Below are 27119 nucleotides of genomic sequence, written 5' to 3'. Positions count from 1 at the left end.
ATAGACAGAACCCATATCCCTATCTTGTCACCGGAGCACCAAGCCACCGAGTACATAAACCACAAGGGGTACTTTTCAGTGCTGCTGCAAGCCCTGGTGGATCACAAGGGACGTTTCACCAACATCAATGTGGGATGGCCGGGAAAGGTACATGATGTTCGCGTCTTCAGGCACTCTGGTCTGTTTCGAAAGCTGGTGGAAGGGACTTTCTTCCCGGACCAGAAAATAACCGTTGGGGATGTTGAAATGCCTATCGTGATCCTTGGGGACCCAGCCTACCCCTTAATGCCATGGCTCATGAAGCCGTACACAGGCAGCCTGAACAGTAGTCAGGACCTGTTCAACTACAGGCTGAGCAAGTGCCGAATGGTGGTGGAATGTGCATTTGGATGTTTAAAAGCGCGCTGGCGCAGCTTACTGACTCGTTCAGACCTCAGCAAAAAGAATATCCCCATTGTTATTGCTGCTTGCTGTGCGCTCCACAATATCTGTGAGAGTAACGGGGAGACATTTATGGCGGGGTGGGAGGTTGAGGCAAATCGCCTGCCCACTGATTACGCGCAGCCAGACACCAGGACGGTTAGAAGAGCACAGCAGGGTGCGGTGCGCATCAGAGAAGCTTTGAAAACGAGTTTTGTGACTGGCCAGGCTACGGTGTGAAACTTCTGTTTGTTTCTCCTTGATGAACCCTCCCCCCCCCCCCACCCAGTTCACTCTACTTCCCTGTAAACCAACCACCCCACCCTCCCCTCCCCCCTTCGAGCACCGCTTGCAGAGGCAATAAAGTCATTGTTACTTCACATTCATGCATTCTTTATTAATTCATCACGCAACTAGGGGGATAATTGCCAAGGTAGCCCGAGAGGGGTGCGGGAGGAGGGAAGGAAAAGGACACACTGCAGTTTAAAACTTTAAAACTTTAACAGTTACTGAAGGCCAGCCTTCCGATGCTCGGGCAATCATCTGGGGTGGAGTGACTGGGTGGCTGGAGGCCCCCCGACCGTGTTCTTGGGCATCTGAGTGAGGAGGCAATGGGACTTGGGGAGGAAGGCTGTTGGTTACACAGGGGCTGTAGCGGCGGTCTCTGCTCCTGCTGCCTTTCCTGCAGCTCAACCATACGCTGGAGCATATCAGTTTGGTGCTCCAGCAGCCGGAGCATCGACTCTTGCCTTCTGTCTGCAAGCTGATGCCACCTATCATTTTCAGCCCACCGCTTGCTCTGTTCATCCCGCGATTCAGCCCGCCACCTCTCCTCTCATTCATATTGTGCTTTTCTGTAGTCTGACATTGACTGCCTCCATGCATTCTGCTGTGCTCTTTCAGCGTGGGAGGACATCTGGAGCTCTGTGAACATATCATCCCGCGTCCTCCGTTTTCTCCTTCTAATTTTTGCTAGCCTCTGCGAAGGAGAAACATTTGCATCTGGTGGATTACAAGGGAAAGGTGGTTAAAAAAGACACATTTTAGAGAACAATGGGTACACGCTTTCACGTTAAATTTTGCTGTTCACATTACACAGCACATGTGCTTTCATTACAAGGTCGCATTTTTCCTCTTATATTGAGGGCCTGCCGGTTTGGTGTGAGAGATCACTCACGCGGTGCCAGGCAACAGAATTCGGCTTGCAGGCAGCCATGGTAAGCCACAGTCTTTTGGCTTTTTTAACCCTCATAACATGTGGGAATGGTTTCAAACAGTAGTGCCCTCATTTCCCATACCAAGGACCCGTTGGGTTGGCCATTTAAAATGGGTTTTCAATGTAAAAGGAGGGGCTGCGGTTTCTGGGTTAACATGCGGCACAAACCCAAGTAAACCCCCCCCCACACACACACACACCCGATTCTCTGGGATGATCACTTCACCCCTCCCCCCACCGCGTGGTTAACAGCGGGGAACATTTCTGTTCAGAAGAGCAGGAACGGGCACCTCTGAATGTCCCCTTAATAAAATCACCCCATTTTAACCAGGTGACCGTGAATGATATCACTCTCCTGAGGATAACAAAGAGAGATAAGGAATGGATATTGTCTGCATGCCAGCAAACACCGGGACCATACGCTGCCATGCTTTGTTATGCAATGATTCCAGACTACGTGCTACTGGCCTGGCGTGGTAAAGTGTCCTACCATGGCGGACGGGATATGGCAGCCCTCCCCAGAAACCTTTTGCAAAGGCTTTGGGAGTACATGAAGGAGAGCTTTCTGGAGATGTCCCTGGAGGATTTCCGCTCCATCCCCATACACGTTAACAGACTTTTCCAGTAGCTGTACTGGCCGCGATTGCCAGGGCAAATTAATCATTAATCATGCTTGCTTTTAAACCATGTGTGATATTTACAAAGGTACACTCACAAGAGGTCCCTTGTGTGCCGTCAGGGTCTGGGAGCACGCCTTGGGTGAGTTCGGGGGTTACTGGTTCCAGGTCCAGGGTGATAAACATATCCTGGCTGTTGGGGAAACCGGTTTCTCCGCTTCCTTGTTGTGAGCTATCTTCATTGTCTTCATCATCATCTTTGGCGTACACCGAACTCGCTTCCCTGTTGCGTGTTTCTCCATTGACGGAGTCAAAGCACACGGTTGGGGTAGTGGTGGCTACACCCCCTAGAATGGCATGCAGCTCCGCATAGAAGCAACATGTTTGCGGCTCTGCCCCAGACCTTCCGTTTGCCTCTCTGGCTTTGTGGTAGGCTTGCCTTAGCTCCTTAATTTTCACGCGGCACTGCTGTGCATCCCTGTTATGGCCTCTGTCCTTCATGGCCTTTGAGACCTTTTCTAATATTTGGCCATTTCTTTTACTGCTACGGAGTTCAGCTAGCACTGATTCATCTCCCCATATGGCGAGCAGATCCCGTACCTCCCGTTCTGTCCATGCTGGAGCTCTTTTGCGATCCTGGGACTCCATCATGGTTACCTGTGCTGATAAGCTCTGCGTGGTCACCTGTGCTCTCCACGCTGGGCAAACAGGAAATGAAATTCAAAAGTTCGCAGGGCTTTTCCTGTCTACCTGGTCAGTGCATCTGAGTTGAGAGTGCTGTCCAGAACGGTCACAATGAAGCACTGTGGGATAGCTCCGGGAGGCCAATAACGTCGAATTCCATCCACACTACCCCAAATCCGACCCGCAAAGGCCGATTTTAGCATAAAGAAACTGGTTTAATGGGCCCTTTAAGTCGAAAGAAAGGGCTTCATCGTGTGGACGTGTCCAGGCTTAATTCGATTTAACCCTGCTAAAGTCGACCTAAACTCGTAGTGTAGACCAGGGCTCAGAATGTCTTTGTTAAAGCACTGCATCGGTGCAGCTGCAGCTTATTAAATGTAGACCTCCTGGAGATTTATCACATCACTAGTCAGGGCATTGCGGGAGAACAGTAGTCTTGGGCGTTGTGGAGTAAATCTTCATAACTTGTGTTCTGTGTTTGTACATCACCTAGCACAATGGTTGGGTCTCTTAGGTATGGCTGGGTGTCTTATGCATTGCCGCAATACCCTTAATAATAATAATAATGTATGTCCTTTTGCTTACTGTGTTTTGAGAATTAAAAAGCACCCGTCACTAGTGCTTGTAAAAGTGGAAATAAAAGTTGTTCTAAAACACAGGATGAACGCTATTGAGAGACTCCGTTATTGGGGGTGGAGGCTGATGAGTCGGCAAGAAACCCGAGTTTAATTTTTACAGTGAAATTCAAACCTTCATTTCCCCATTTTATTACAAATAGATGCTTTTTATTACAATTTGACAATTATGGCTTCTGTCCACCTTCTTGATTTTTCTGACATTGAGTTTTGTGCTTTTCAACCTTGAAATACATGTATAAAAGTAGAAAGAAAAAATCCTAACAGCAATCTGGAAGACATAGGTAATAACTGTTCTATTCTTCACATAGGAGAAATCTCATGTTTCATTGCCTCTATAACATACAGAAACATATGGAAAGGTTTATTCATTTTTTTCCCTGGAATCTGCTAAATTAGGTCCAGCATGATTCTGACACACTGACTTTTATTAAATTGGTTTTTATTAAAGTCCGCAGGTTGTTCTTGTGCTACCAGTGGCTTTGATTAAGCACTGTGTTAGGGTCATATCCTGGAATAACAGCATTTCCAAATCCCTGGCTGTGTTTGAAAGAATTGTGATTAAAGTTCTGGCTGTTTTCCCGCAGTTGCTAATGTCTGCTGAGGGTTGAGTTACCATGCTTGTTATTATTGGTGCTTGATTTCTGATATAGCCCCTTGCGCTGTCTTGCCAATATCAGTGGCAGTCTCTGGAGGGAAGCAGTTTTGCATTGAAATGGGAGAACTAAAAACTGTAACAAAATTAACACAGGGATCTAGAGTTTCTGATGTGACTAGAGGGCTAGAGTGTTGGATGTTTTCTAATGTCTAATTCATCTTTGATTGAATTTCAGCCAAAACAAAGCAAGGAGGATGAGGAGGTGGGGAATCCCATCTAAAAAAGATTATGGATGAACAGATTGAGAAATGCTGTCTGACAGGTCATATTCTGAGCAATCTCATAATTTCTGCTAGAGCCAGGAATTGTTTTTGTGCATTTTGTTCACTGGCATGGGCAATCCATTTAGGACTCCCCATGGGAAAATCTATGTTATTAGCAGAGATCTTTCTGAATATTTCTGGAAAATGAATTAATTCAAACTGGTTTCGATACATATGAGAAGAAATGGCACACTTTTATGGTTGCAAATTTATAGAGACATCACAACGCAGACTCGCCATGTAGGGTGGTTTTTTTTTAGTACTGCCTGACATATAGATCATGCTCCTGAGTAGTAATATTTTCATAACTTGTCAAAGAGCTGACATGTTTATCTGCGTTAGAAATGATTCATTCATGAAAACATGGGAAGCAAATATATGACAGTCCCCTGGATGGTATCTTAGGCACCAGAAACCCAGTTGTATAAGGTTCCTAAATCTGCTTTCTTTGTTTTACATAAAGAAGGAAGGTGATCTCACACACACACACACACACACACACACACACACACGAATCCACAAAGTGTATGTGTGTAACTTGTATTTCTATAATACCTTCCCACATATGACTTCAAAGCACTTTACAAATATTGATCAATTGATTAATCCTCGCAACAGCCCCGTAAGAGAGGCAAGTAAAAGAACCCCATTTTACAGATGGGCAAAGTGAGGCACAGAATAATTGAGCCGTTTGCTCACGGTCACACAGCAAGTCTGTGGCTCAGCCAAGAGTAATCAAAGCCTTGTTTACTCATACGTTTGTGCTCATACCACTACACATGCTTCCTTCATTTAAAAATTCTCTTAAGAATTAAGCTAAGTTAAGTTATGATAGATGAAATATGGACCTGCTGTGGTCCTGCTTTGGGCAGGGGTTTGGACTAGATGACCTCCCGAGGTCTCTTCCAACCTTAATCTTCTATGATTCTTTCTTTTAGGGAAGATATGTAAACAATTTCCAAGAATATAAAATAACATAACTATATGGCTAGAAATATCTTTGTCCTACCTCCCCACCCCCCAGTTATTTTTCAGACATTCACTTTGAATGTGAAACATGTCAGGAATATAAAATTTGTAGATAGGAGCTGTTTGCCACTTAGAGAGATAAGATAGTGAAAGGAAGCTGTGAAAGGAAAAAATCTTAAACTGAAGGCAGTGTGGCATGTGGGTAAGTAATCACACTTCATTAGCACTGGCACATTCTCTGGTTTCAGATAAGGATTTGTGCTGCACCCATGCTTTGGAATGGCTTATGTCTGTACTGGTTAATTTTAGGGAGACCAACATACATAGTAAATATGCGAGTGACAAATACATTAATCAAAGTTCCTGCTGCTGAGTCCTGAACTTTAAAAAAAAAAAAAAAAAAAAAAAAAGGCATGAATTTTAAACTTATTATGAAGCTGAAAGGAGACTTTACATATGCGTCTGACACTCTGATCAAATGATAAAGTAGAGTCAAACTGAACCTCAACCTTTTATACAGCCTGTGAAAATGAAGGCACATTGCAGTTTTTCAAGGCAGATGGAGTGTGAGAAACTAATAAATCAGGTTTTGAAACATTAAAGAGCAACTTATTTGAATGCATATGGTGCTGGATCTCAGACAAGGCAGTATTGGGGAGCCTAAATAGGTTTGGGCATGGGGACATGAGCAGAACAATATGTCTGTGCATCAACTGCATGACCATATCTGAATCCATTACTTGCAATAATGTCCAGAAATCTAGTAATGAAGGATAACATTTTGTCAAAATATGCATAGGAACCCCATGGAGTTGCAGGCAAGCAATCAGAATAAGATGTATTCAAACAAGCTATCAGCTCTCATTCTGTTAAATCTGGCTCATACATACCGTTTATAGAGCAGAAAGTTGCAGGGCTCAAGTAATAACCTCCCCCACCACCCCCAGTATGATAACACTTAGTTCCTTTACAGTACTTTTCTTTCATAGATCTGAAATAGCTTTACAAAGGAAGGTAAGAATCATCATTCCCATTCTACAGATTGGCAAACTAAACAACAGAGACCTGAACTAACTTGCCGAAATCACGCAGCAGGCTGGTGGCAGACCTGGGACTAGAATCTGGGTGTATAGCGGAACAACGTTAATATATGACATGTGGGTTGCGTGAGCTGCATTGGCTGCCTGTTGCACTCTGGATTGATTTTAAGGTAGTGGTGTGACTCTGAACCTTAAATGGCTGGGACCTAAGTACAGAAGATGCCCTGCAGCTGTAGTTGTGGTCAGTGGAGGTGCTTGAGCTGGGGCTTCCTTGGAATAATAGAAAAGCCCCAGCTGGTAGGGCAATGTCTCTTTGATCTCCTTGCCTTTGAAATCATTCTCCCTCCCCAGCTTTTGGTCTGAAACAGACCAAGTTTGTTGAACTTCAGGGCATGCTGCACGCTTGCTCCCTTGCTTTTAGGGAGAGGGGAGATTGGTGAGGTTGGGTAGGGGTGGGAGGTTCTTTTGGGAGATAGAATTGTGTGTACATTTTGCTGCTTTGGGGTTGTTACGTTTTCCAGGTAACTGGAGGAGGCCTGTTTGCTTATTTATATATTTTAAAGGATTATCAAGGATGCCTGGAGCTCTCTCGTAGCAGTAGTTATATACGCTGAAATAGGTAAATTAATGAAGAAGGAAATATTACATGTGTGACCCATACACAGTCAGCCCAGTGTTAAGATATACCTGGCGAGACAACTTCCAATGGTAAAGTATGAGACAATGTTCCCTGTTAGTAGGAATGTAACCAAGAGGTTATTAGACTGATAGCAGGGACTTGTTTCTGATATCACTTATACCGGTAAAAATCAGCACTAACTCAGTCAACGGATTTGAAGTGGTTTAAAACTATTGTCAGGTACTCAGAATCAGGCCATAGGTCTGCAAGCAAAAACTAGTGAGTGTGCTCAAAAATAATGGTATCCTAAGGCAGGCAATATATCACAGCGAGATGGAGAGAGATGGATGCAGTAATTCGTGCAAATAAAGCTGGTGAGATGGGGGACAGTATTTGGAGAGAAGTCAGGAAGCAATTGAAACATTGAATTGTGGGATTAACAAATCAAAATAAGGATCTTGGCATGAAAGTATTTACTATTTTTAACACTTATAAATAGTTAATTAAAGGAGCCTCTAAACTTTACTTTGAAAGTATCAAAATAAACAAGTGGACAAAGCACTAGGAATTGTATTGCAGGGAATAGTCAGCTAGGTGACCAAAGGAAACCGTGTGATAGAACATTCTAGTCAAAGGGCTCTTGTCCATCCTTGATTTTTCACAGTGCTGGGAAACATTTCTTGCCTTTAGCAGAGACAAAAGGGCAGGATTTTCTAAATAGCCTAGGTGGTTTAGGAGCAAAAATGCTCATAAGTCACACAGGCACTTTTGAAAATCTAGAGCTTTGTTGTGAGTATGTTGAAAGATCCTAGAATGAAAATATACTTTATATGGGGGCATTTGAGGGTGGTGCAAGAACTGGTTTATTACTAGTAATATTAGGACTAGTATTAATTTAGATATTTATTGTATTTTAAAGTAGTGCTTAGTGACTCCCGCCAGTGTCAGGGCCCTATAGTGCTGGCTGATGTCTTTTGCCGTGCATTTGTACAAGTCCCTGCTTTAGATTCACAGATTCTAAGGCCAGAAGGGGACCACTGTGATCATCTAGCCTGACTTCCTGTGGAGCACAGGCCATAGAATTCCCCCAAAATAATTCCTGGTACATATCTTTTAGAAAGTATCAGAGGGGTAGCCGTGTTAGTCTGGATCTGTAAAAAGCAACAGAGAGTCCTGTGGCACCTTTAAGGCTAACAGATGTATTGGAGCATAAGCTTTCGTGGGTGAATGCATCCGACAAAGTGGGCATTCACCCACGAAAGCTTATGCTCCAATACATCTGTTAGTCTTAAAGGTGCCACAGGATTCTCTGTTGCATCTTTTAGAAAGACATCCAGGCTTGATTAAAAAATGATCAGTGATGGAGAATCCACCAAACCTTTGGTAAATTGTTCCAATGGTTAATTACTCTCACCGTTAAAAATTTACATCTTATTTCCATTCTGAATTTGTCTAGTTTCATCTTCCAGCCATTGAATCATGTTATACCTTTCTGTGTTTGAGCTTGAAGAGCTTACAATTAGTGGAGCTGGGAATAGAAACTAGATCTCTTGAATCTCAGACTAATGGACCTATCCCCTGGACCATGTTGCCTAGGGAAGGAATCAATAAAAATGATAAAGCACAGAAAACATTAAAAAAAAAATTCTGTTTTGTCCTTAACAATTGATGCTGTGTTTCCATCTGTGTGGATTTCTTCTGAGCATAAGTGTATCAGTCTTGATTAGGGTGACCAGATGTCCCGATTTTATAGGGACAGTTCTGATTTTTGGATCTTTTTCTTATATAGGCTCCTATTATCCCCCGTCCCAATTTTTCACACTTGCTGTGTGGTCAACCTAGTCTTGATCTGCACATATTCTAACACAGTTTCTTTTGATTATGTGATGTGAACGGAACCCATTATAACTGAAGTCAACTGGAACCATTTAAATGTCTGCCCACCTTAATCACTCTCTTCTCAGCCCTTCCTCTGCACGCTGTTGTTTAAAGGAGCAAAGCTTTATTCACGTAAATGTGGCTGTGTTTGAGGTGGGTTTAAGATACTCTCTCTAATTTATTACATCATTGTTCATATCTACTCTCTAGTCTTTAACTGAGTTTTATGCTTATGAAAAGTAATGGATGGAAGTTGAGGGACTGAGTACCTTTTGGGACACTTCTCAATATTGCATGGTCCTTGCCTCAAGGAATTCATGCTTTAGCTGCTAGATTGTAAATCTACAACTGTCATGTTTGTAGGGACTGCGTGTAGCTGCTCTATACAGAAGCAGACCTGCAAGGAATTCTGGCTCTGAGTCACAATTCTCTCCTAGGTTTCTCACCTGCTCCAGGGGAGAAGTAACTGCTACTGGGGTGCACTGGCTGGTGTATTATGGGGGGAGGCAAGCTTCTGTGCGTTCTCTGGCCTAGCAGCCAACTTCCTTTCTTTTGCAGGAGTGGAAGTGATGGTCCCTCACTTGGTGACCTGCTGGATGTGTTGGGACCAGCTCCTATTGGGAAATAAGAACCTGTCTTATGCCCCATTATTGCATGAATGTGGGGAGTAGTCTTGCACTAAAACAGGCAGACAGTACATCTTGGATACGATAATTTACCAGATACCACTAGATGATGATCATATCTCATCTAATGCAGATGTTCTTGGAGTCCTATGATGCATTGATGATGAAGGGCTTTGTGGAAGAAACTTACATTATTCACTTGTAAATAACACTTCATTTATTATATTATTTGGAGTTCTTAGTTTCATTTTAAATTAGATTGGCTGCTTCATAACTGTTCTCACTCCTGAATCATAAAAATCCAGCCAGGAGGTAATAGAAGGTAATACAAAAGTATTAACCCAAGGTTGACCTACTGTAACAGAAATTTGCAGTATCTCAAGACTGCCTGTGCAGCTAAGTTCCCTGTAAGCTGCGTGGCCGTGCAGCAGCCTTCTTAGCGCCATGCAGGCATTCAGGGAACCTGCTGGGGGAAGGGCGCCCTTGGCCCGAACCCAGCTGTGTCCGGGGTGGCTCAGCCCAGCCCGAACCCAGCCCTGGCCTGGACTTGCTGGGGGCGGGGCACCTATCGTACGGCCCCAGCCCTGGAGCTGCTGCGGCAGGGAGAGGCGCCTCTCCCTCCGAGCACAGATGCTGCTACGGGGAGAGGAAACTGGGGGGAGTCCTCTCTCCCTGCCATAGCCCTGGAGTACCCTCCTGCATCCCAAACCACTCATTCCCGGCCCCACCCCAGAGCCTGCACCCCCAGCCGGAGCCCTCACTCTCCTGCACCCCAACCCTCTATCCCAGCCCTAAGCCCCCTCCCACACTCTGAACCCCCTCGGTCCCACCCCCACCACATGAATTTTGTTATGTGCACCAATATGAGGGTGATTGTCACACATCACCTCCATATTGGTGCACATAACAAAATTCATTCCACACATGGGTGGGAAAAATTAGAGGGAACACTGCTGTACAGTACAATTTTGAATAACACAACAGAGCTTCAAAGTGAGTACATGTCCAAAAGGAAGGTTGCATGTACTTAAAAGTAAAATACAATGATCATTGTATGTGTGTTGTCCCTGTGGGAGAATAGGTGGAGCTGGATTGCTAAGGTCATTGCTGATAGGATTTTTACACTCTGGCATTGTTTGCTTGGATGAACCCCCTCCATTTTTGGAAAAGAGTTATGTGGATTGTACCAATTTTCTGAAGCAAGTGGCTTTATTGGAATGTCTTTCTAGAGTGTGAGAGAGGATCTAGTCTGTGGGCTGAGCACTCCTGAGGTAGGAACCCGAAGAACAGCCAGTTTGAATGAGAAGCTTTGTGCTGAACTTGATTGTATTTCCGTTAATAAAATTGAAACCCAGGAAGGGGGTGAGTTTGGGAATGACAGTTGCTCACAGGGTTACGGAATCTTTCACTTCTAGGTGAGTCATCCAAATTCCGCCTCATAGTAGTTGCCATCATTGTTCTGAGGCCTATGTAAAATGTGTTTTAATGGTGTCACTGCAGTCTGACCAAGGCAACTACAGGATTAATGTGCCCCGGGAGACTGAACCATCCCCCCGCTTCTAGAACTGATTCTTTCACGGCAGAGTGGAAATACGCAAGTATGACAATCTGGGGAAGCTTTGGTTATTACACACCATTGCACTATATCTGTATTGTGGGTTTAGCTCTTGACATCAATCTCCAGAACCGTTATTCTGGCACCTTGTGAACCCAAAAATTCTGAAAATAATATATTTTTAAATACGGAATTGGGGAGGGCTCATATGCATTAAATATTTTTTTCCTGGATGCCATATCCTTTATCATGGGGTTCTTACAAGTTTTAAAAACGCTCTTAGAATTCTTTTCTTCCCAAGTCCTTTAAACATGGTGGTGTGCACGTTTGCAGGTGAGGGGAAAACATCTTTATGAAACAATTCCTGAAGGAACTTTGGAAATCTTGAGTAAACAAAACACACAGCATGTATCCCATAGTGCATTTCATTAGATTATATGTGTTGTTCCAATTTACTTTCACCGGGTTGAAAGCCATTACTGATACTGATACTCAGCATGATAGAAAATTGCTAACTCTTTAAAAAAAAATATAAAGTCAACAACAAAAATATCCACAAATATTAGCTTGTATTTTTCTAACAATAATATAATGCTTTGCACGAACACAGTGAATTTCATCTGTATATCCCAGTTCTTTATAAAAAATGTGTGGCGGCTTATTTTACAGATGAGGGAATAGAGGAAGTTTCAGTAACTTGTTTCATGTAAGCCAGCAAGTCGGTTAAACTGTTGGGATTAGAATCCAAAAATCCTAGACATTTTCAAAGTCACCAAAGGGATGCTCAACTCCCATTAAAATGTCAGTCCAGATCTCTTCACTCCCAGATCCATAGTCAATCCATTATACCCCTCTGTGGTCCACTCACAGCAAATATTCAATTGCCTGAGATTTTTAAAATCTCTCAGAATTGTTTTATGCATATCCTGCTGACTGTAGTAATTAGAATAAATTTGTGCTTTGTGAAGTTCCTGTTTATATTCATGCAAAGAAAAAAAAACCCCTTCAAATCAATGGGTGGGAAATGTTTTAAAGCAGATTTTAGCAGCAAGGAAGTAAAGCATATCTATGAATATGTAAAACAAAAACCCTTACATTAAAAGAATAATAGAAAAAGTTGCAAAGCCGAGCACTCAGAAGTTAGGAAATACCAAATTTTAAGTTTGTCTGTGCAGCTTTAATCCTGTCGGCTTGCGTGTAGGTATTACGATGTAGTCTGTAAGTACGTGATCACATACGATTTTTCCATTGGACTCCTGCCTCATTCAGTGCATCGACAAGCTTGTCACACACAGAGTTGGTAGTGCCTATGCTAAGATGACATTTCCAGCTTCTAGGGCAATGAGCTTGCTCATGCTGTAGTTAGTGCAATGTCTAGGTGCTAATAGGTACCAACATGTTCTGTTCTATATAGGTTCTTATACCACACTCATCACCGTAGTATCTGAGCACCTTCTAATAGTGCATTGAGCAGTGTGACTAATTTCTGTCATGTCTTTTGTTCTCTTATCCTGTACTAAGGGGGAGACGTGTGTGTAGTGAAGTGTTTTGTTTTGGTAAGGTTGTTTCAATATATGTATTGCTCTGTGCCCGTTAGAGAAGTCAAGTAAAAGAAATGCACCTTGTGGAGTGCGGTTTGTGATGGTCCTTAGTTCCTGTGGGAGTTCATACCACAGTCTCAGGTCCGCCGTGGAGAAAGCTCTTTTCTCTTACACAGACGAGATTTCTTACGGTAGAAAGCTGCATTGTGCCAGAGAAGTGAAGCTATCCACCACAGTTTTCATCTCAGAGCTTTAGATAATCTTTTAGATATCCTGGGCCTAGGCCATGGAGCACCTTGAAGATAAGGACTTGAACTTGATTCATTATTCTGTGGTGAGCCAGTATAGGTAGCAGAAAACAGGTTTAATATGTTCGCGATAGCCCATGTTACTGACCAGACATTTTGCAGTTGGCGTTTCCTAACATAGTAACCACTTTAGAAATACCCACCTAGATAGATAGGTAGCTGGAAAGATGCTGTTTAGGTGTCAGGAAAAGAGCCACCCATTTCCATTTGGAGATAGATCAGGAGCCCATCAACTAATGATTAAGAATCTAACCATGTCACCGTTGTTAACCAGACACTGCAGGTGAAAACTATTTGTACCTGAACTTCCTGTATCTTTTTCCTCATTCATTCCCTAGGAGTGTCTAGAAAAGAATATGAAAGTGATATGTGGCAGGAAAATCTACCACACAGTTGTCTATCACAATCCTCTGAATTTATGGGGTGTTGATTTTTCTAATTCTTAACATTAAATATTAGTAGTTTGACAGGATGACTGTCCCCTATCTGATGCCTTAAACATTTGTTTAAGAGTAAACAAACAGGATCTTTGCCTTGAACTATTGTGGCAAGAATGGAATTACGGCACCTTTTCATGGGAGTCTGCACACTCCTTTCAATGAATGCAGCGATAAGATAGCTGTGTTGTAAAGAGCAGAAATACATAAGAGGAACCCAGACTTGCAGATTTTAATAGAAAAATAAGTTTGGAAGCATATAATTAAACAATGAACACATGCATTGCTATCCAGTAACAGAGATTAGCCCCTGGTCTTTCTCATTGTCATCTGTTTTATAAGAATCTGCTTCGCTGCTGGCAGTATCTGTGCAGCAGCTGATGTCCAGCTAGCAATGGAAATTTTCATACCAATGGACATTCTTATTTCTACACCTTGAGGCTGCACAAGCACAGCTTGAAATTACAGATCTGTATCAGCTGATCCTTAAGTAATCAGGAACTTCAAGAAAGGACAGAAGCTAGGGTTACCATATTTCCACAAGCAAAAAAGAGGACACGGGGGGGGGGGGGAGAGAGGAGCTCCGCTCTAGCCCCGCCCCTGCCCTCATCCACTCTCTCCCACTTCCCACCCCCTGACTGCCCCCATCAGAACCCCACACACACTCCACCCCCGTCCTCTGACCAGGGCCGGCTTTAAAGAGCCCAGGAATTGGGCTGCGCTCTGGCGGGGGTCGCGGGGCTTGGGGCCGGGCCGGAGGTGCTCAGCCGGGGTTGGGCCAGCGCGCTTGGCCGGAACCGGGGCTGCCGTCCTGGGGCCCGAGCCGGGCCGGAGCTGCTGGGGCCGCCGCTCGGCCCGGGTCAGAGGGAGCCGCTCGGCCAGGGCTGCACCTCCCCGGAGCTCTTCTCCACCCCTGCCCCAGCTTACCTGCTGCTGCCGCCCGCCTGCCCCTGTGTCTTTTCAGACTTCCCGCGAAAGATCTGATTCGCGGGAAGCAGGGGAGGGGGAGGAGTAGGGGGGGCGGAGCATTCAGGGGAGGGGAGGAGGGGGAAGACAGGTGCGGGGCCGGACGGTGTGGTAAGGCTGCAGGGGATTGGGGGAGCAGGGAAGGGGCTTTGGCTGCCGAGCGGCGCTTGGCCACCGCTTTTCTGTCTATACATAGCCGACCGGGGGGAAATCCCGGACATTTTTAGATTTTTAGAACCCCCCCCCGGATGGCTATTTATAGACCGAAAAGCCGGACATGTCCGGGGAAATCCGGACATATGGTAGCCCTAGCAGAAGCAGCCAAATTGGTTCCCTTTCCTTTTTAGAGTTTGGATTGGTTCTTATGTTCAAGCGGGGGAAGGCTTGAGTGATTTGCATGATGAATTGTTAATTCAATTGTTGTGGCTTCCAAGCGTGGTGGCGTTGGGGTGTGTGTGTGGGGGAATAGAGAGGGGGGTTGTTTTTTATGGTCACATAATTAACATGAAGTGACCTAGTGAGAAAGCAGCTTTGCTCGTAGAGAAGTATCAAAAAACTGTTCAGTCTGTGCCTTAAAAACTTGTCTTGATAGAAAGTTTGCCAGAATAGATGAATTAAGTGGAGTTGTCCCATGCTGGCAAAAGGGATGGAAACAAAGAGAGCAAGTAGGATAGGTCCTCTGCATCTCTATGAAGTGAATGTAACCCACAATCCCTACTCATGGCCTTTTCAATATCTCAGCTGATTATAGCTGGCTTGCGAGACCTGTAGAGTAAACAGGGGATGGTTTGGAAAGGGTTACCCCTTACCAGAGCACAGTGAAAGCTTTCTATATTAAAATACAAAAGTGGATCTGGGTTGAAGGTGGGGTGATTTAAGGCACATATAATGTCTGAGCAGTTAATTAGGTAATGTGTGTACAATGCTTTGCAGGTATATTGTAAAGCATTATATAAGTGCTAGAAATCGCACCTTTTTAAAGAGTTCTTATTAGAGTGCAAGAGCTCCCCCCCCCCCCACTGTTCTAGTAGAGAAACCCTCGTCCTACTTATTACCAGAGGAATTGATCCTACCAGATGCTGAGAGCCTCTTGCAAGATGCCGAGCAGCCTCATCTCTGGTGTTTTGAGCGCCATCTAGGCATAAACTAAGAACTTGAGCAATGACTAATTCCTCTTCAAACATGAATTCGAAGAGTAGCAAATCCAGTGCAACACTAAGGATAATTTTTGGTGGATGTCCAGTTTCTTCTGATGGAAAGCAAAAAAAACCCACTTTCCTTTCCTGCCTGTCATTACTTAAGCCTTGTAATGCTAATCTTCCCTGCAAAGGAAGACCTGCAGAGATTCGCTAAAAATACTGGTACTGATAAGAGAACTAGCAGCTCCCAGAATTAGGAATGTCAAGTTTGGGGTTTGCCCTCAACATTTCAGCTTTGATAGCTTGAATTCTAATGTATTCTAATTCTTACACCACTGAAATAAGATCAAGGGTTTCAACCTGCTCTTGTCTTGTTGTGTGTTCCGATCTCACATCTGCCATACAACTGGCAATCCATGCTCAGGAGATGACTAGTATTAGAATAGCTGCAGTGTTACAGGTCAGCAACAAAGGAGTGTCAGTAGGCTGTAATAGGGAAGCTTTCCCTCCTGTCAATGATTGTTTTGCTCTTACCAGGGCTATTCATGATTAGTTTTTGTGGCTATTAAAGCCTGGAATAGGGAGAAATAATGTTAATATTAAGTGACAATCAGGAGTTGCAATTTTCTCATCATGATACAGACAACCGCAATTGTTTTCTAAAGGTACAAAGTCTAGAAATAATAATTTTTTTCTTAACGGTTAAGGGAAGATGGTCTTGTGGTTAAGGCACACAACTTAGACTCTAGATCTATGTTCTGTTCCTACTTCTCATAGACTTCCTTCGTGACCTGGGAGAGATGACTTAATCTCTCTCTGCCTCAGTGTTCTCATACGCAAAGTGGAGATCACAATAGTTGTGAAGCTTAATTAATTTGCAAAACATTTGAGTTTATTGGATGAAGGGTGCCATAGAAGAGCTAAGCATAGGCATTATCATAATGTTTATTGATATAATACATGTTGCTCATGTACTGTACATTAAGTAGGTGCATACACTTGTAAGTCTTTGAGGGCAGTGACACTCCGTCTTGATGAGCTGGAGAGCTGCTACTTAAAGAACTGAGTTGCAGAGAGCCCTGAAATCATGGTACGGTGTCCCGAGTTTCCTTTCAATGTTGCGTTGAGATTATGGGTCTTCACAGCATGAGCGCCTCGTGTACTGATGTAACCTGATTATGAGAATATTTCCAAACCACGTTAGGAATTTGGTATCTGATTTAGTGGCTCTTGGCGACTCCTTTTATTTAATAACAGGTCTCCTCTGCCTTTCTTCCTCTGTCCTCTTGTCTGCTGAGTGGGCGAGGAAGACGTTTTCTGTCTGTACCACTCTGGCTAGTAAGAGAGGTCCCTGGGTCACCGTGGCACATAGAGACTTTCCCAGTGGTCAGCCAGATAAATCATTTTGAGACCCAAGCAGCATGGGATCAAGTTGTTTGGAGTGGACATGCCTGAAGGGAGCTACTTCTTGCAAAGAGAAGTGCAGAATAGAAAAATCAGAGACGGGGACGGCTCTAGGTTTTTTGCCGCCCCAAGCAAAAAAAATTTTTGGCTGCCCCCCCGTCCCAGCCCTGGGCTCCTTGCCGCACCCCCCTGCCACCCCAGCCCTGGGCTCTCCCCCCCCACACCCACACCCCCTGCCGCCCCAGCCCTGGGCTCTCTCCCCTCTCCCCCAGTAACTCGCTCCCACGGCAGGTCATTCAGCAGAAATTTTAGATGTGCACAGAACACAAACAGGATTGGTTCCCATATGGTTACAGACCTGCAGTAAAGTGGAACAATTTTCAGCCTGTGTGATTGGAGGATATCTGGATGCATATTATAAGACTGTCCTACATAAATGAGGAAAAGTTGAGGTGCCTTTATTATTCTTTTGTTCCTCTCTTTCTTTCTATGGGGAATTTGCCAATGCAATATCACTGTCTTCCTTTTAAACAAACAAACAAAAAAGGCAATGGCTGTTGAAAATAGCAATTCCAGTCCTAATAACCACTGGGGAGCATTTCTTGTTCAATTTTATCCTACTTTTTCTACAGCAAGTTACAGTGGATCAGTATATTTGATTTGGGAGAAATGAAGTAACAGCTGCCCAAACTGAGCTTGAGCACTCCTGAATTTTGAGGTGTTCAAATCTGGAAGGCAGGTGCTGGGGGGGCTGTGGCTCCGCGGGGGAGCACGGCAGCGTGTATGCAGCAGTGTGTCTGGCGCTGTCCGGAGCCAGACACGCTGGTCTGAGTGGTACGGTAAGGGGGCTGGGGGGGTTGGATGGGGCAGGGGTTGGGGGGGCAGTCAGGGGACAGGCAGTGGTTGGATAGGCATGGGAGTCCCAGGGGTTTGTCAGGGGACAGGTAGGGAGTGGGGTCCTAGGGTGGAAGTTGGGGGGGGGGCTCAGGAGGGGGCAGTTGGGGACAAGGAGACTTAGATAGGGGATGGGGACCAAGGGGGAGTTAGGGGCAGGGGTCCCGGGAGGGGGCAATCAGGGGACAAGGAGCAGCGGCGCTTAGATAGGGGGTGGGGTCCTGGGGGGCAGTTAGGGGCAGGGGTGATCAGGGGACAGGGAGCAGGGGGGTTGGATGGGTTGGGGTTTCTGTGGGGGGCAGTCAGAGGGAGTGGATGGTGGCAGGGTGGGGCTACTCCCTGTGGAGTATCCTATTTTTTGAATGTTAAAATATCGTATCCCTGCCCTTCCCAGTGCAGCTCTCCATTCACAGCAGGCTGCAACATGAGGTCTCAGCTACCTCCCTCCCTCCCCCTCTTTCCTGTTGGTAGCAGCCATGGGAATGCTGGGAAATGTAGTTCTTTCCCTGCTCCAGGGCTGGCTCTATAGGCAGGGAGCTCACCAAGGAACTACAGCTCCCAGGGCCCCCTGTTGGTTCTCAGCTCCCATGCTGGATCCCTGCCGCCCTTGCAAATGGGCTGCCCCAAGCACGTGCTTGCTTTGCTGGTGCCTAGAGCCGCCCCTGATCAGAGAATCGCTGTTGCTGCTCATTCATTTGCATCCTGAGATTCTAGCTCTCTTAGTAATCTGCTCCTATCTTGTGTTTGCTCATTGTGTAGCATGACATTTCAGGCTCCATTACAGAAACATTTGCTACATTAGTAATGGACCCATCTCTGGCTCCTACTCACAAAGGTATTCAGGTGGGTACACTTCACTGATGGCACAGCATGAGGATATCATTAACTTGGAAAAAATTTCACTTCACCTCAAGTTTTTTTCCTTTGTAATATATATTACTCAACAGATTAAATCAGCAAGCTGGTGCTCATGAGAAGAAACTAGTGCAACAGCTGTATTTCTTGTAACAGCTGCAACACATTTAAGGTGTTCCTAGTTGCTGTAAAATGTGGCTATTGCAGTTGCTTGCCATAAACTATTTTCAAGTTTAAAAAAAGCAACCAAAATAAAACGGTTCTATAAAGAAGACATTCCTGGAGCAATCGTTTATATTAGATTCCACATGGCTACTGGTATTCTACATATACCGTAATACAGTATTGCACCAAACATGGATAGCTAGTTCGTACAGTCCATGTTACTGGTAGCTATTGCTGTGATGATGGCACTCAGCACTTTAAACTAAGTTTTTAGAAATGACTCAAAATTGGTTATGCTTCAAAACCCCCTTTCCCTCCCTGGTCAGGAAGGTAATACTGTTGTTCCCACTTCAAAATGGGGGAAACCGAGGCACAGAGAAGGGAAGTAACTTGTCCCAAGTACATTGCCTATAGCATGTAGGAAGAGAATTCTGGAGTACTTGGCTCCAACCTCATGCTTGACTGTGATAACTCTCCCAGCAGATCATGCTAACACGTTAGGGGGGAAAGTAGGCATTTTGTGTCTCTATATCGTCTACCTCCTAAACTTGGGATCAGTCAGGGATTCTGCTGGGAGGCCACTGGTTTCTTTGGGTATGTGTGCAAACCAGCCCACGTCCCCGCTTCCTCCCCCCCCCCCCACAGCAAGTCTTAGGCCTGGTCTACACTGGGGGGGGAGTATCAGAGGGGTAACCGTGTTAGTCTGAATCTTAAAAAGCAACAGAGGGTCCTGTGGCACCTTTAAGACTAACAGAAGTATTGGGAGCATAAGCTTTCGTGGGTAAGAACCTCACTTCTTCAGATCGCTTCCGCCTCTCGCCGCGGTGGAGTACAGGAGTCGACCGCAGAGCGATCGGGATCGATTTATCGCATCTACACTAGACGCGATAAATCAATCCCCGATAGATCGATCACTACCCGCCGATCTGGCGGGTAATGTAGACGTACCCTCAGAGCCCAAGTCTACCGACTCGGCTTGTGGGGCTTGTGTCATGACACTAAAAACAACAGGGTAGATGTTCCCAATCTGGCTGGAGCTTCGGCTCTGAGACCCAGGGCGGGGCTGGGTCTCAGAGCCCGGGCTCCAGCCCAAGCAAGAACATCTACTCTGTTATTTTTAGTGCCGTGGTGCATACCTGAATCTGTAGACTTGGGCTCTGTGACTCGCTGCCTGGGTTTATTTTCCTGTCTAGACATACCCTTTGTAGGATGGATAATCGGATACCTTCTGCTGGTGTGGAGCAGCTAGGAGCATGGGACAGATGATGCCGTGTTGGCACGGTGATGTGTATAGTGTATTACAAAACAAACACAGTCCCTGCCCTGAAGAGCTTAGTCTAAGGCCTTGTCTAACAGGGGATTTCAGCCATCATTGGCCAGCCACTGCACATCTGCACCACTTGTCTAGGCAGACAAAAAGTCTGCATTAAGAGTACTCATTTTGTATGCAGGCAAAGAGCTTGTAAGCCACAGTTTGGAATGGCGAATAAGCTCTTCTGTGCAAATCGTGGTTTTTCACAGTGCACTTGTATCTATGTGTCTATACTGCTAAGTTCAGACAGAGAGTAGAGGTGGGAGGTCACAGCACAAGGAGAGGCCAAGGGAATGAGGACAGTTATAGGTTATTTTGTAATAGAAAGGTTTGTTGCAGTGGTGTTCCTGTTTTTGTATATTCAGGACATCATTGGAAATGAGCTCTGTGACTCAATATATCTTTCCGGTACAATATTTTAATATAAATAAAATTACTTTTCTTTGTAGCTCCCACCTACGCACAGAGCATCTATTATTATTAATTGAAAGTTTAGGAGCAGAGAAGATTAAAAAGCGTATCCTTCTGCCTGAGTTGTGGTGTTCCCAGCAGTGCTCTTCCTAACTCTCTTGCATAATGTGCTTAAGCAGATAAGACAGATTGTTTTATTCCTTGCTATGAAGTTCGTCCCAGTCAATAATATTGATTAGTGCAGGGTGACTTGACGTAACAAGAATAACACCCTTTTCTTAATTTGAGCCTGTATTTCCTAATTCATGCCTCAATAGTTCATGCTTGGATGAGTTCTTCAATAAGTCAGTTAGTGACAGACCCCACTGGAAAATGCAGAGTCAGACGTTAATGGGAGAAATTAATAATTTTCTTTCTAAGTGGTACTTTTTTTCTCCTTTCCACATTTAAATTCTGTCATATTTGTGAGGGTTTTTTTAAGTTAGCTTGAGCATAAACATTTCAATTTCATTTTTTGAGAATTGTCCTTTCTTTAATTGGAAATAGACTATATTTATGAACTGCGTATCCTTAGCTAGTTCTGTGTGTTCATTGAATCCTCTTGTTAGCACAGAAATTTTCATATGTCTTAATGTGTTCTAACTTTTCTGTTAATACTTATACACACATCTGGGGAGCTGAGTTTACTTGTCAAAGTACTATAAGTAAATCTAAATACCCATGTTTTTTTATGTGGTTAATTCACTCCCCCGCCCACCCATTTTAATGATTTCATAAAGGACATACAATACAGCATACCGAAAGATCTTTGACAAAGATTTTCAGCATAGAAATACTGTATAGTGGAGCCTAGAGGTCAAGACTTGGAAGTCCTGAAGTCTGCTCTGGGCTCTGCCCTTGATCAGAATCACTTAACTTCTGTGTATCTCAGCCCTGGTCTAAATTACAAACTTTTAGTCGGTATAACTATGTTGGAAAATCCATACCCCTGAGTGACACAGTTATAGCAACCTAACTCCTGGTGTAGACAGTGCTATGTTGATGGGAAAGCTGCTCATGTCGACATAGCTACTGCCTCTCAGAGATGTGGAGCACCTGTGCTGATGGGAGAAACTCTCTAGTTGGCATAGGTGGTGACTTCACTAAGCACTGCAGCAGGGCAGCTGCAGCACTGTAAGTGTAGACAAGCTCTCTGTTTCCTTATGTATTTAATTGGAATTTTAACATTTACCTACGTAATAGGGGGCAGTGTGAGGATCTCTTTGAATCAAAATCAGGGCTGAGAATTGTTCTATATCAGTGTTTCTCGACAAGCGATCTGTGGACCAGCGCCAGTCCCTGAGATCTCCCTGATGCAGTTTAGGAAGGCAACAAGCTGGTCCCTGGTATCAAAAAGGTTGAGAAGCGCTGTTCTATATAACAGTACTGAACTGGAGGGACCACTTCTAGGGTGCAAAGGGAGTTGGCATCTGTCACCTGATTGGTCCCTGATCTCTGTACTAAGATTGTTAACATAGTGACCAAAGAGATCTAGAGGTGGTGGAGCTTTTGTGTGACTTGGCTACTAGGCAAAGGACTGAGGCATGTAAACTTCACTCTGAAAAGAAGTTGGGAGTCATTTATTCATTGATTCTCACCTTCCCCCCCTCTCTTTTCCTCATTTCAAGATTCAGTCTTCCTCCCATGTCATGAGAGATGGACGTAAAGGTCAAAGAGCATAGTACTCTCCTGCCACTGGTTTGATTTCAGGTAGCATTGTAGATGGGAAAGAGGCTATCAAAATAATGTGACTAAGCTCTTTATTATTTATTTTTAATGAATGGATGGTTCATGTGTATTATGTGCCATTACAAGAATACCACCAAAATATCCTTACAAACATAACCCAACTGACTTAGATTGCTTAGGGCTAGATTCAGACCAGGTTCTTAGCGCCTAACACTTGGAAGTAAAAAAGGGGAGAAGGTTGTGTTTAAGACTCCATTATCAACCACAAAGTGAGCAGTGCTGAGTGACAAGGGGAAATGGCCACGATGCTAGGGTAATATAATATATTGAATGATCAAAGATTCCACAGTCGGAAATTTTTGTCATTCACGTCTGAGGCAGAATAGACTCCAGCTTGCTCGCCCTTTGTTTTGTTTAGGCTTAACAGGAGTACAGTCTTGCAGCTGTCAAGAGATATGACACACAGAATGAATGGCTCTGTCGAGTAAGACAATTCCAGTTTTACAGTTATTTTCTGTCTATATCTGTGCTTAAAGCCAATTGATAGTGGGATTTATCTGTGGCAGTAACTTTGGTACAGATGTAATGACACAAGACTGGTGTTTCATTTCTGATTTTAAGACCTTTAGTCCAGTTTTCAGCTCTGTAAATCACACTAAGTATGTGTATACCGTACCTTCCAAGAGATGACCCTTTGATTAACTGATGCAAGTGAATGTGCCAAATCAGATCTGTTTATTTCTGCTATATCTGCAAAACACTGGTTTAGCAAGTACTGTACCTGGGATCTCGGCAGAGAAGTCACAAGAGTCAAACAATGTGGGAAATTGTTTGACTCTTATAAGCCTTTACCTAAGAGATCTAAAAAATCAATAGACCTACACAAACAAAATAAAATGGAACAATAGTTATGATGTCATAAGATACCCAGTATAAAAATGAAGCTAGTTCCTAAGAAAACAAACAGCAGCAGGGTGGAAGGTCCCCTAAAATTTCGCACTTTTATAGAGCCTTTCATGCTAGGATCAAAAGCACTTTCCAGATATTATAGTGAAGTTTCCAAATATCTCTTAAAGGTACGTGGCATTATCCCTGTTGACCAGAGCCTGGCTGTTAGCTCAAGCAATAGAGACACTCATGCTTTTGAGAAAGGATGGTTCAGTGGTTGGGGCACTAACTTGGGACTTCCTGCGTGACCTTGGGCAAATAACTTTAACTCGGTTCCTCATTAGTAAATGGGAGTAATACTTCTAGGAGTGTTGTGAGGATAGAATCCATTAATAATATCTGAGCATTTCAGAACTATGGTAACAGGGGCCATATAAGTATCTAAGAAAGATAGGTGGGTAAACTGAGGCACGGGGCAGTTGATGGTTTGCCCAAGGGGACACAGCAATTCAGATGCAACAATGGGAATAGAAACTGAGTCGAACTGATGTCTAATTCTGTGCTCAGTCCTCTAGCCAACTCTCAACCCACACTGTTGCTAACAACCAGGAAGGAATATAGTCTCTTATGTTTACTAATGGGTGATGTGATCCTTGTCTTTATTTTGTCTTTCAGTCAGAAGTTACACATTAGAAGCCCAGTTTATCCTAATAGAACAGAAGAATTGAAATATGTTCATTTAATTACAGACCTTTCATGATGCATGTTGAGGGAGGGGAGGAGCCTGAAATGATTTTAAGATGCTAATGAATTTTAGAAAGGGTACATTCAGATCTTTTAAGAAAACTCTCCTTGTGTGTTTTTGTTTTCAAGGAGGTCCTGATGATAATTTAATCGAAGGTGGTGGATCGAAGTTTGTCTGCAAACCAGGTGCAAGAAATATTACTGTCATCTTTCATCCATTACTCAGGTAAGGTTTCATATATGTATCTATAAATACAAATAAATAATTGGAGCAAGTGGAAATAATGTGCTTTCCTGAATTGTGTTTGTCTTGGAGAGGGTTGGGGGTTGTTTTGTTTTGTAGAGAGGAGTGGCATTGTTTCTGTTTCTGAGATGAAATGCCATAGCAGTGATGGAGTATTGATGCTCTTGCTGTAAAATTATTCTCCTAGATAAGTTCCTGGAGGATAGGTCCATCAATGGCTATTAGCCAGGATGGGCAGGGATGGTGTCCCTAGCCTCTGTTTGCCAGAAGCTGGGAATGGGCGACAGGGGATGGATCACTTGATGATTACCTGTTCTGTTCATTCCCTCTGGGGCACCTGGCATTGGCCACTGTCGGAAGACAGGGATACTGGGCTAGATGGACCTTTGGTCTGATCCAGTATGGCCGTTCTTATGTAAAAAAATCTCCAGGTAGCTTTACAGCAGATGTGCACTTCACCTCTTAAAGCTCGATAGCTCTCCTGCTGGGCTTACTTGCTTGTTTTGACCCCTTTTGCATGAAACAATGTAATTTATTATTGATCAATGCTGGGAAAAGTTTAATCACAGCTTGTGGCAAATTGTTTATCATTCGTTGTCCGTTATGTTTAATAAAAGTCAGAGGAATATTTTCTGCACCGCAAGGTAAGTTAATTTCTCAGTAAACAGGTTCAACTTACGGACTGCAAAATAAGTCCCTGGTCTAGGGTGCAGCATCAATTATTAAAATACATTAGAAATTCTCAGCTGAAAGCTCATCAAGGGCTGTTGGAAGTTTTAAAATATCTGAGCTGAGTTAGTTAGAAATAGGAGGCTTATTGCAGCGCTGTTCAATTTTAATTTCACCCTTTCCACCTTGTGATTTAGTGCAGAATAATATGAGGTTTCTTTTCCCATGCAATAACCTACAACTTGTCTTTCATCTCTATAGTTTTTTACATGGGATTCCCCCTTCCCTGTTGTGCCTGATTTTCCCCTAGTCAGTAGCAGAACAAACCTCAGAATAGCACCATCTCTTAACATTATTTATATTACTATTAAAAATCACTTATGTTAGTGTGAATTTTTGCAGCACCTTACAAACATTGGGCCTCATCATGAGAGGAACTGAAATCCCTCAATTGCCATCGAAGTCTATGAGTGCTGTGGGCATTCATTATTTCTCAGGGTCAGAGTTATGGAGTAAAGCATGTTCCTTGCCCTGGGGTCTAACACGCCGATATTTGTTTTCAATTTGTGTTCCTACCTCTAGAGAGGTGGCCGTGTTTAGTGATCAGAGCTGGGAGTCAACTCCAGAGTTCTCTTCTCCTCTCTGCAGATGACTAAGGCCGTGGCTACACTCAAAACTTCAAAGCGCTGCCGCGGGAACGCTCCTGCAGCAGCGCTTTTTGAAGTGCGAGTGTGGTCGCGCACCAGCGCTGGGACTGCAGGTACTCCACCTGTTATACCAATAGAATAAAAACCAGCATGATCTTATTAAGAGGGATAAGGCAAAGATGCCACATTTATTGTAAATATAATGATAAAGCAAAAGATAAAAGTAAACAACGTTGTTTGACTAATTATTCCTATTACTACTTATTCCTTACACACACACACACACACACACACACACACACATATTCATATATATATATATTCATTTACACAATCATTCATTCAAGTTCTGTATAGGTGTTATAGTTACCAGCCTAGAAGTTGCTCATGCCAAGTTACTGGCCAGGTATCTTGGTCATGAGGATGGAGCTGAGTCCGTGTCAGGTGCACCTGATGCTCCTGGAGGCTGGCAGCAGAACCAGAGACTCAAAATCCTCAGTCTTGAGAGTCCATTCTTATAGGAATTAATTCCTATGTTAGTCTATGGGAGCTGTTTCATCCTGCTGTTGCTGACTCAATCAGCAGATGGCACATTCCTGGGCACATTCCTGGTGGCTCCACACTGTTCAAAGTTTGTGTTTCTCATCCTTCCAGGTGATGGGGTGAATGGCAGTTTACCCTCCGGGGGTTCTGGTGCTCCTCTTTACGCATTCTTTGGCCGATGGATACTCCCTTTCTAGGCTGGCACCTCCCTAACCATTCATGTACATCAAGCATTTAGCGGGGAGGGATAGTTCAGTGGTTTGAGCATTGGCCTGCTAAACCCAGGGTTGTGAGTTCAATCCTTGAGGGGGCCACTTAAGGATCTGGGGCAAAATCAGTACTTGGTCCTGCTAGTGAAGGCAGGGGGCTGGACTTGATGACCTTTCAGGTTCTAGGAGATAGAGATATCTCCATTAATTTAATTTTTTTAAATTTAAATTTAATTTAAAGCATTCATCAACATACATTCCATATCTTAACCATATTTTAATTTACTGTCTCCACCACTTTCGGGGTGTGTGCTTATTCATTTGAGACTCCCGGCCCTTTAATCACAGAGGGTGGGGGTCTGTTCCTAGGAGCTGTTGCTGTTACAATGAAGTGAGAGTCACATAAGGGCTTATAGCGTTTGTTTACATTGTATCAATTACTTCAAGAACAAAGTCAATTAACTTGTTTGTAAGTTTTACATAGTGATACAGGACAGATACAATCAACGGTTTCTACAGACAGTAGCTTACAAGTTTAAACAGAAGACCGAAGAGATTTTTGCACTTGGTGAAACTGTTGGATTTTAAAGTGTGGGGGACAAATTATTGGGGGGTCACTGTCACTTGGTGGAATCACTGTTAGTACCTTCTTTAATATCCCTACACACCTCCACGAGGGGATTAGCTGGGGCACTGTTTACACTGGCACTTTACAGCGCTGTAACTTGTTGCGCTCAGGGGGGTGTTTTTTCACACCCCTGAGCGAGACAGTTGCAGCGCTGAAAAGCGCCAGTGTAGCCAAGCCCTTACTAACTGCTTTTAGGCAATTTACATA

At 43.9% G+C, this 27119-nt stretch overlaps 1 protein-coding gene across 3 annotated transcripts in view; it reads left to right on the top strand.

Annotated features, from left to right (window-relative positions):
- The window catches only part of EXOC4 (exocyst complex component 4), a 611937-nt gene that overhangs the window by 253273 nt on the left and 331545 nt on the right, over positions 1-27119 (top strand). For all 3 annotated transcript variants that reach the window (XR_010589375.1, XM_065552864.1, XM_065552860.1), the window contains one exon: positions 24102-24198. Coding sequence is in view for 2 of the 3 variants with exons in the window: in XM_065552864.1 (XP_065408936.1) it covers positions 24102-24198 (97 nt within the window). In the remaining variant the exon portion in view is untranslated. The remainder of the gene's footprint in view (positions 1-24101; positions 24199-27119) is intronic.

This window comes from Chrysemys picta, chromosome 1 (assembly GCF_011386835.1).
Source record: "Chrysemys picta bellii isolate R12L10 chromosome 1, ASM1138683v2, whole genome shotgun sequence".
Taxonomy (NCBI): domain Eukaryota; kingdom Metazoa; phylum Chordata; order Testudines; family Emydidae; genus Chrysemys; species Chrysemys picta.
Note: the sequence above shows the minus strand (reverse complement) of the source record. Positions and strands in the feature narration are given on the sequence as shown.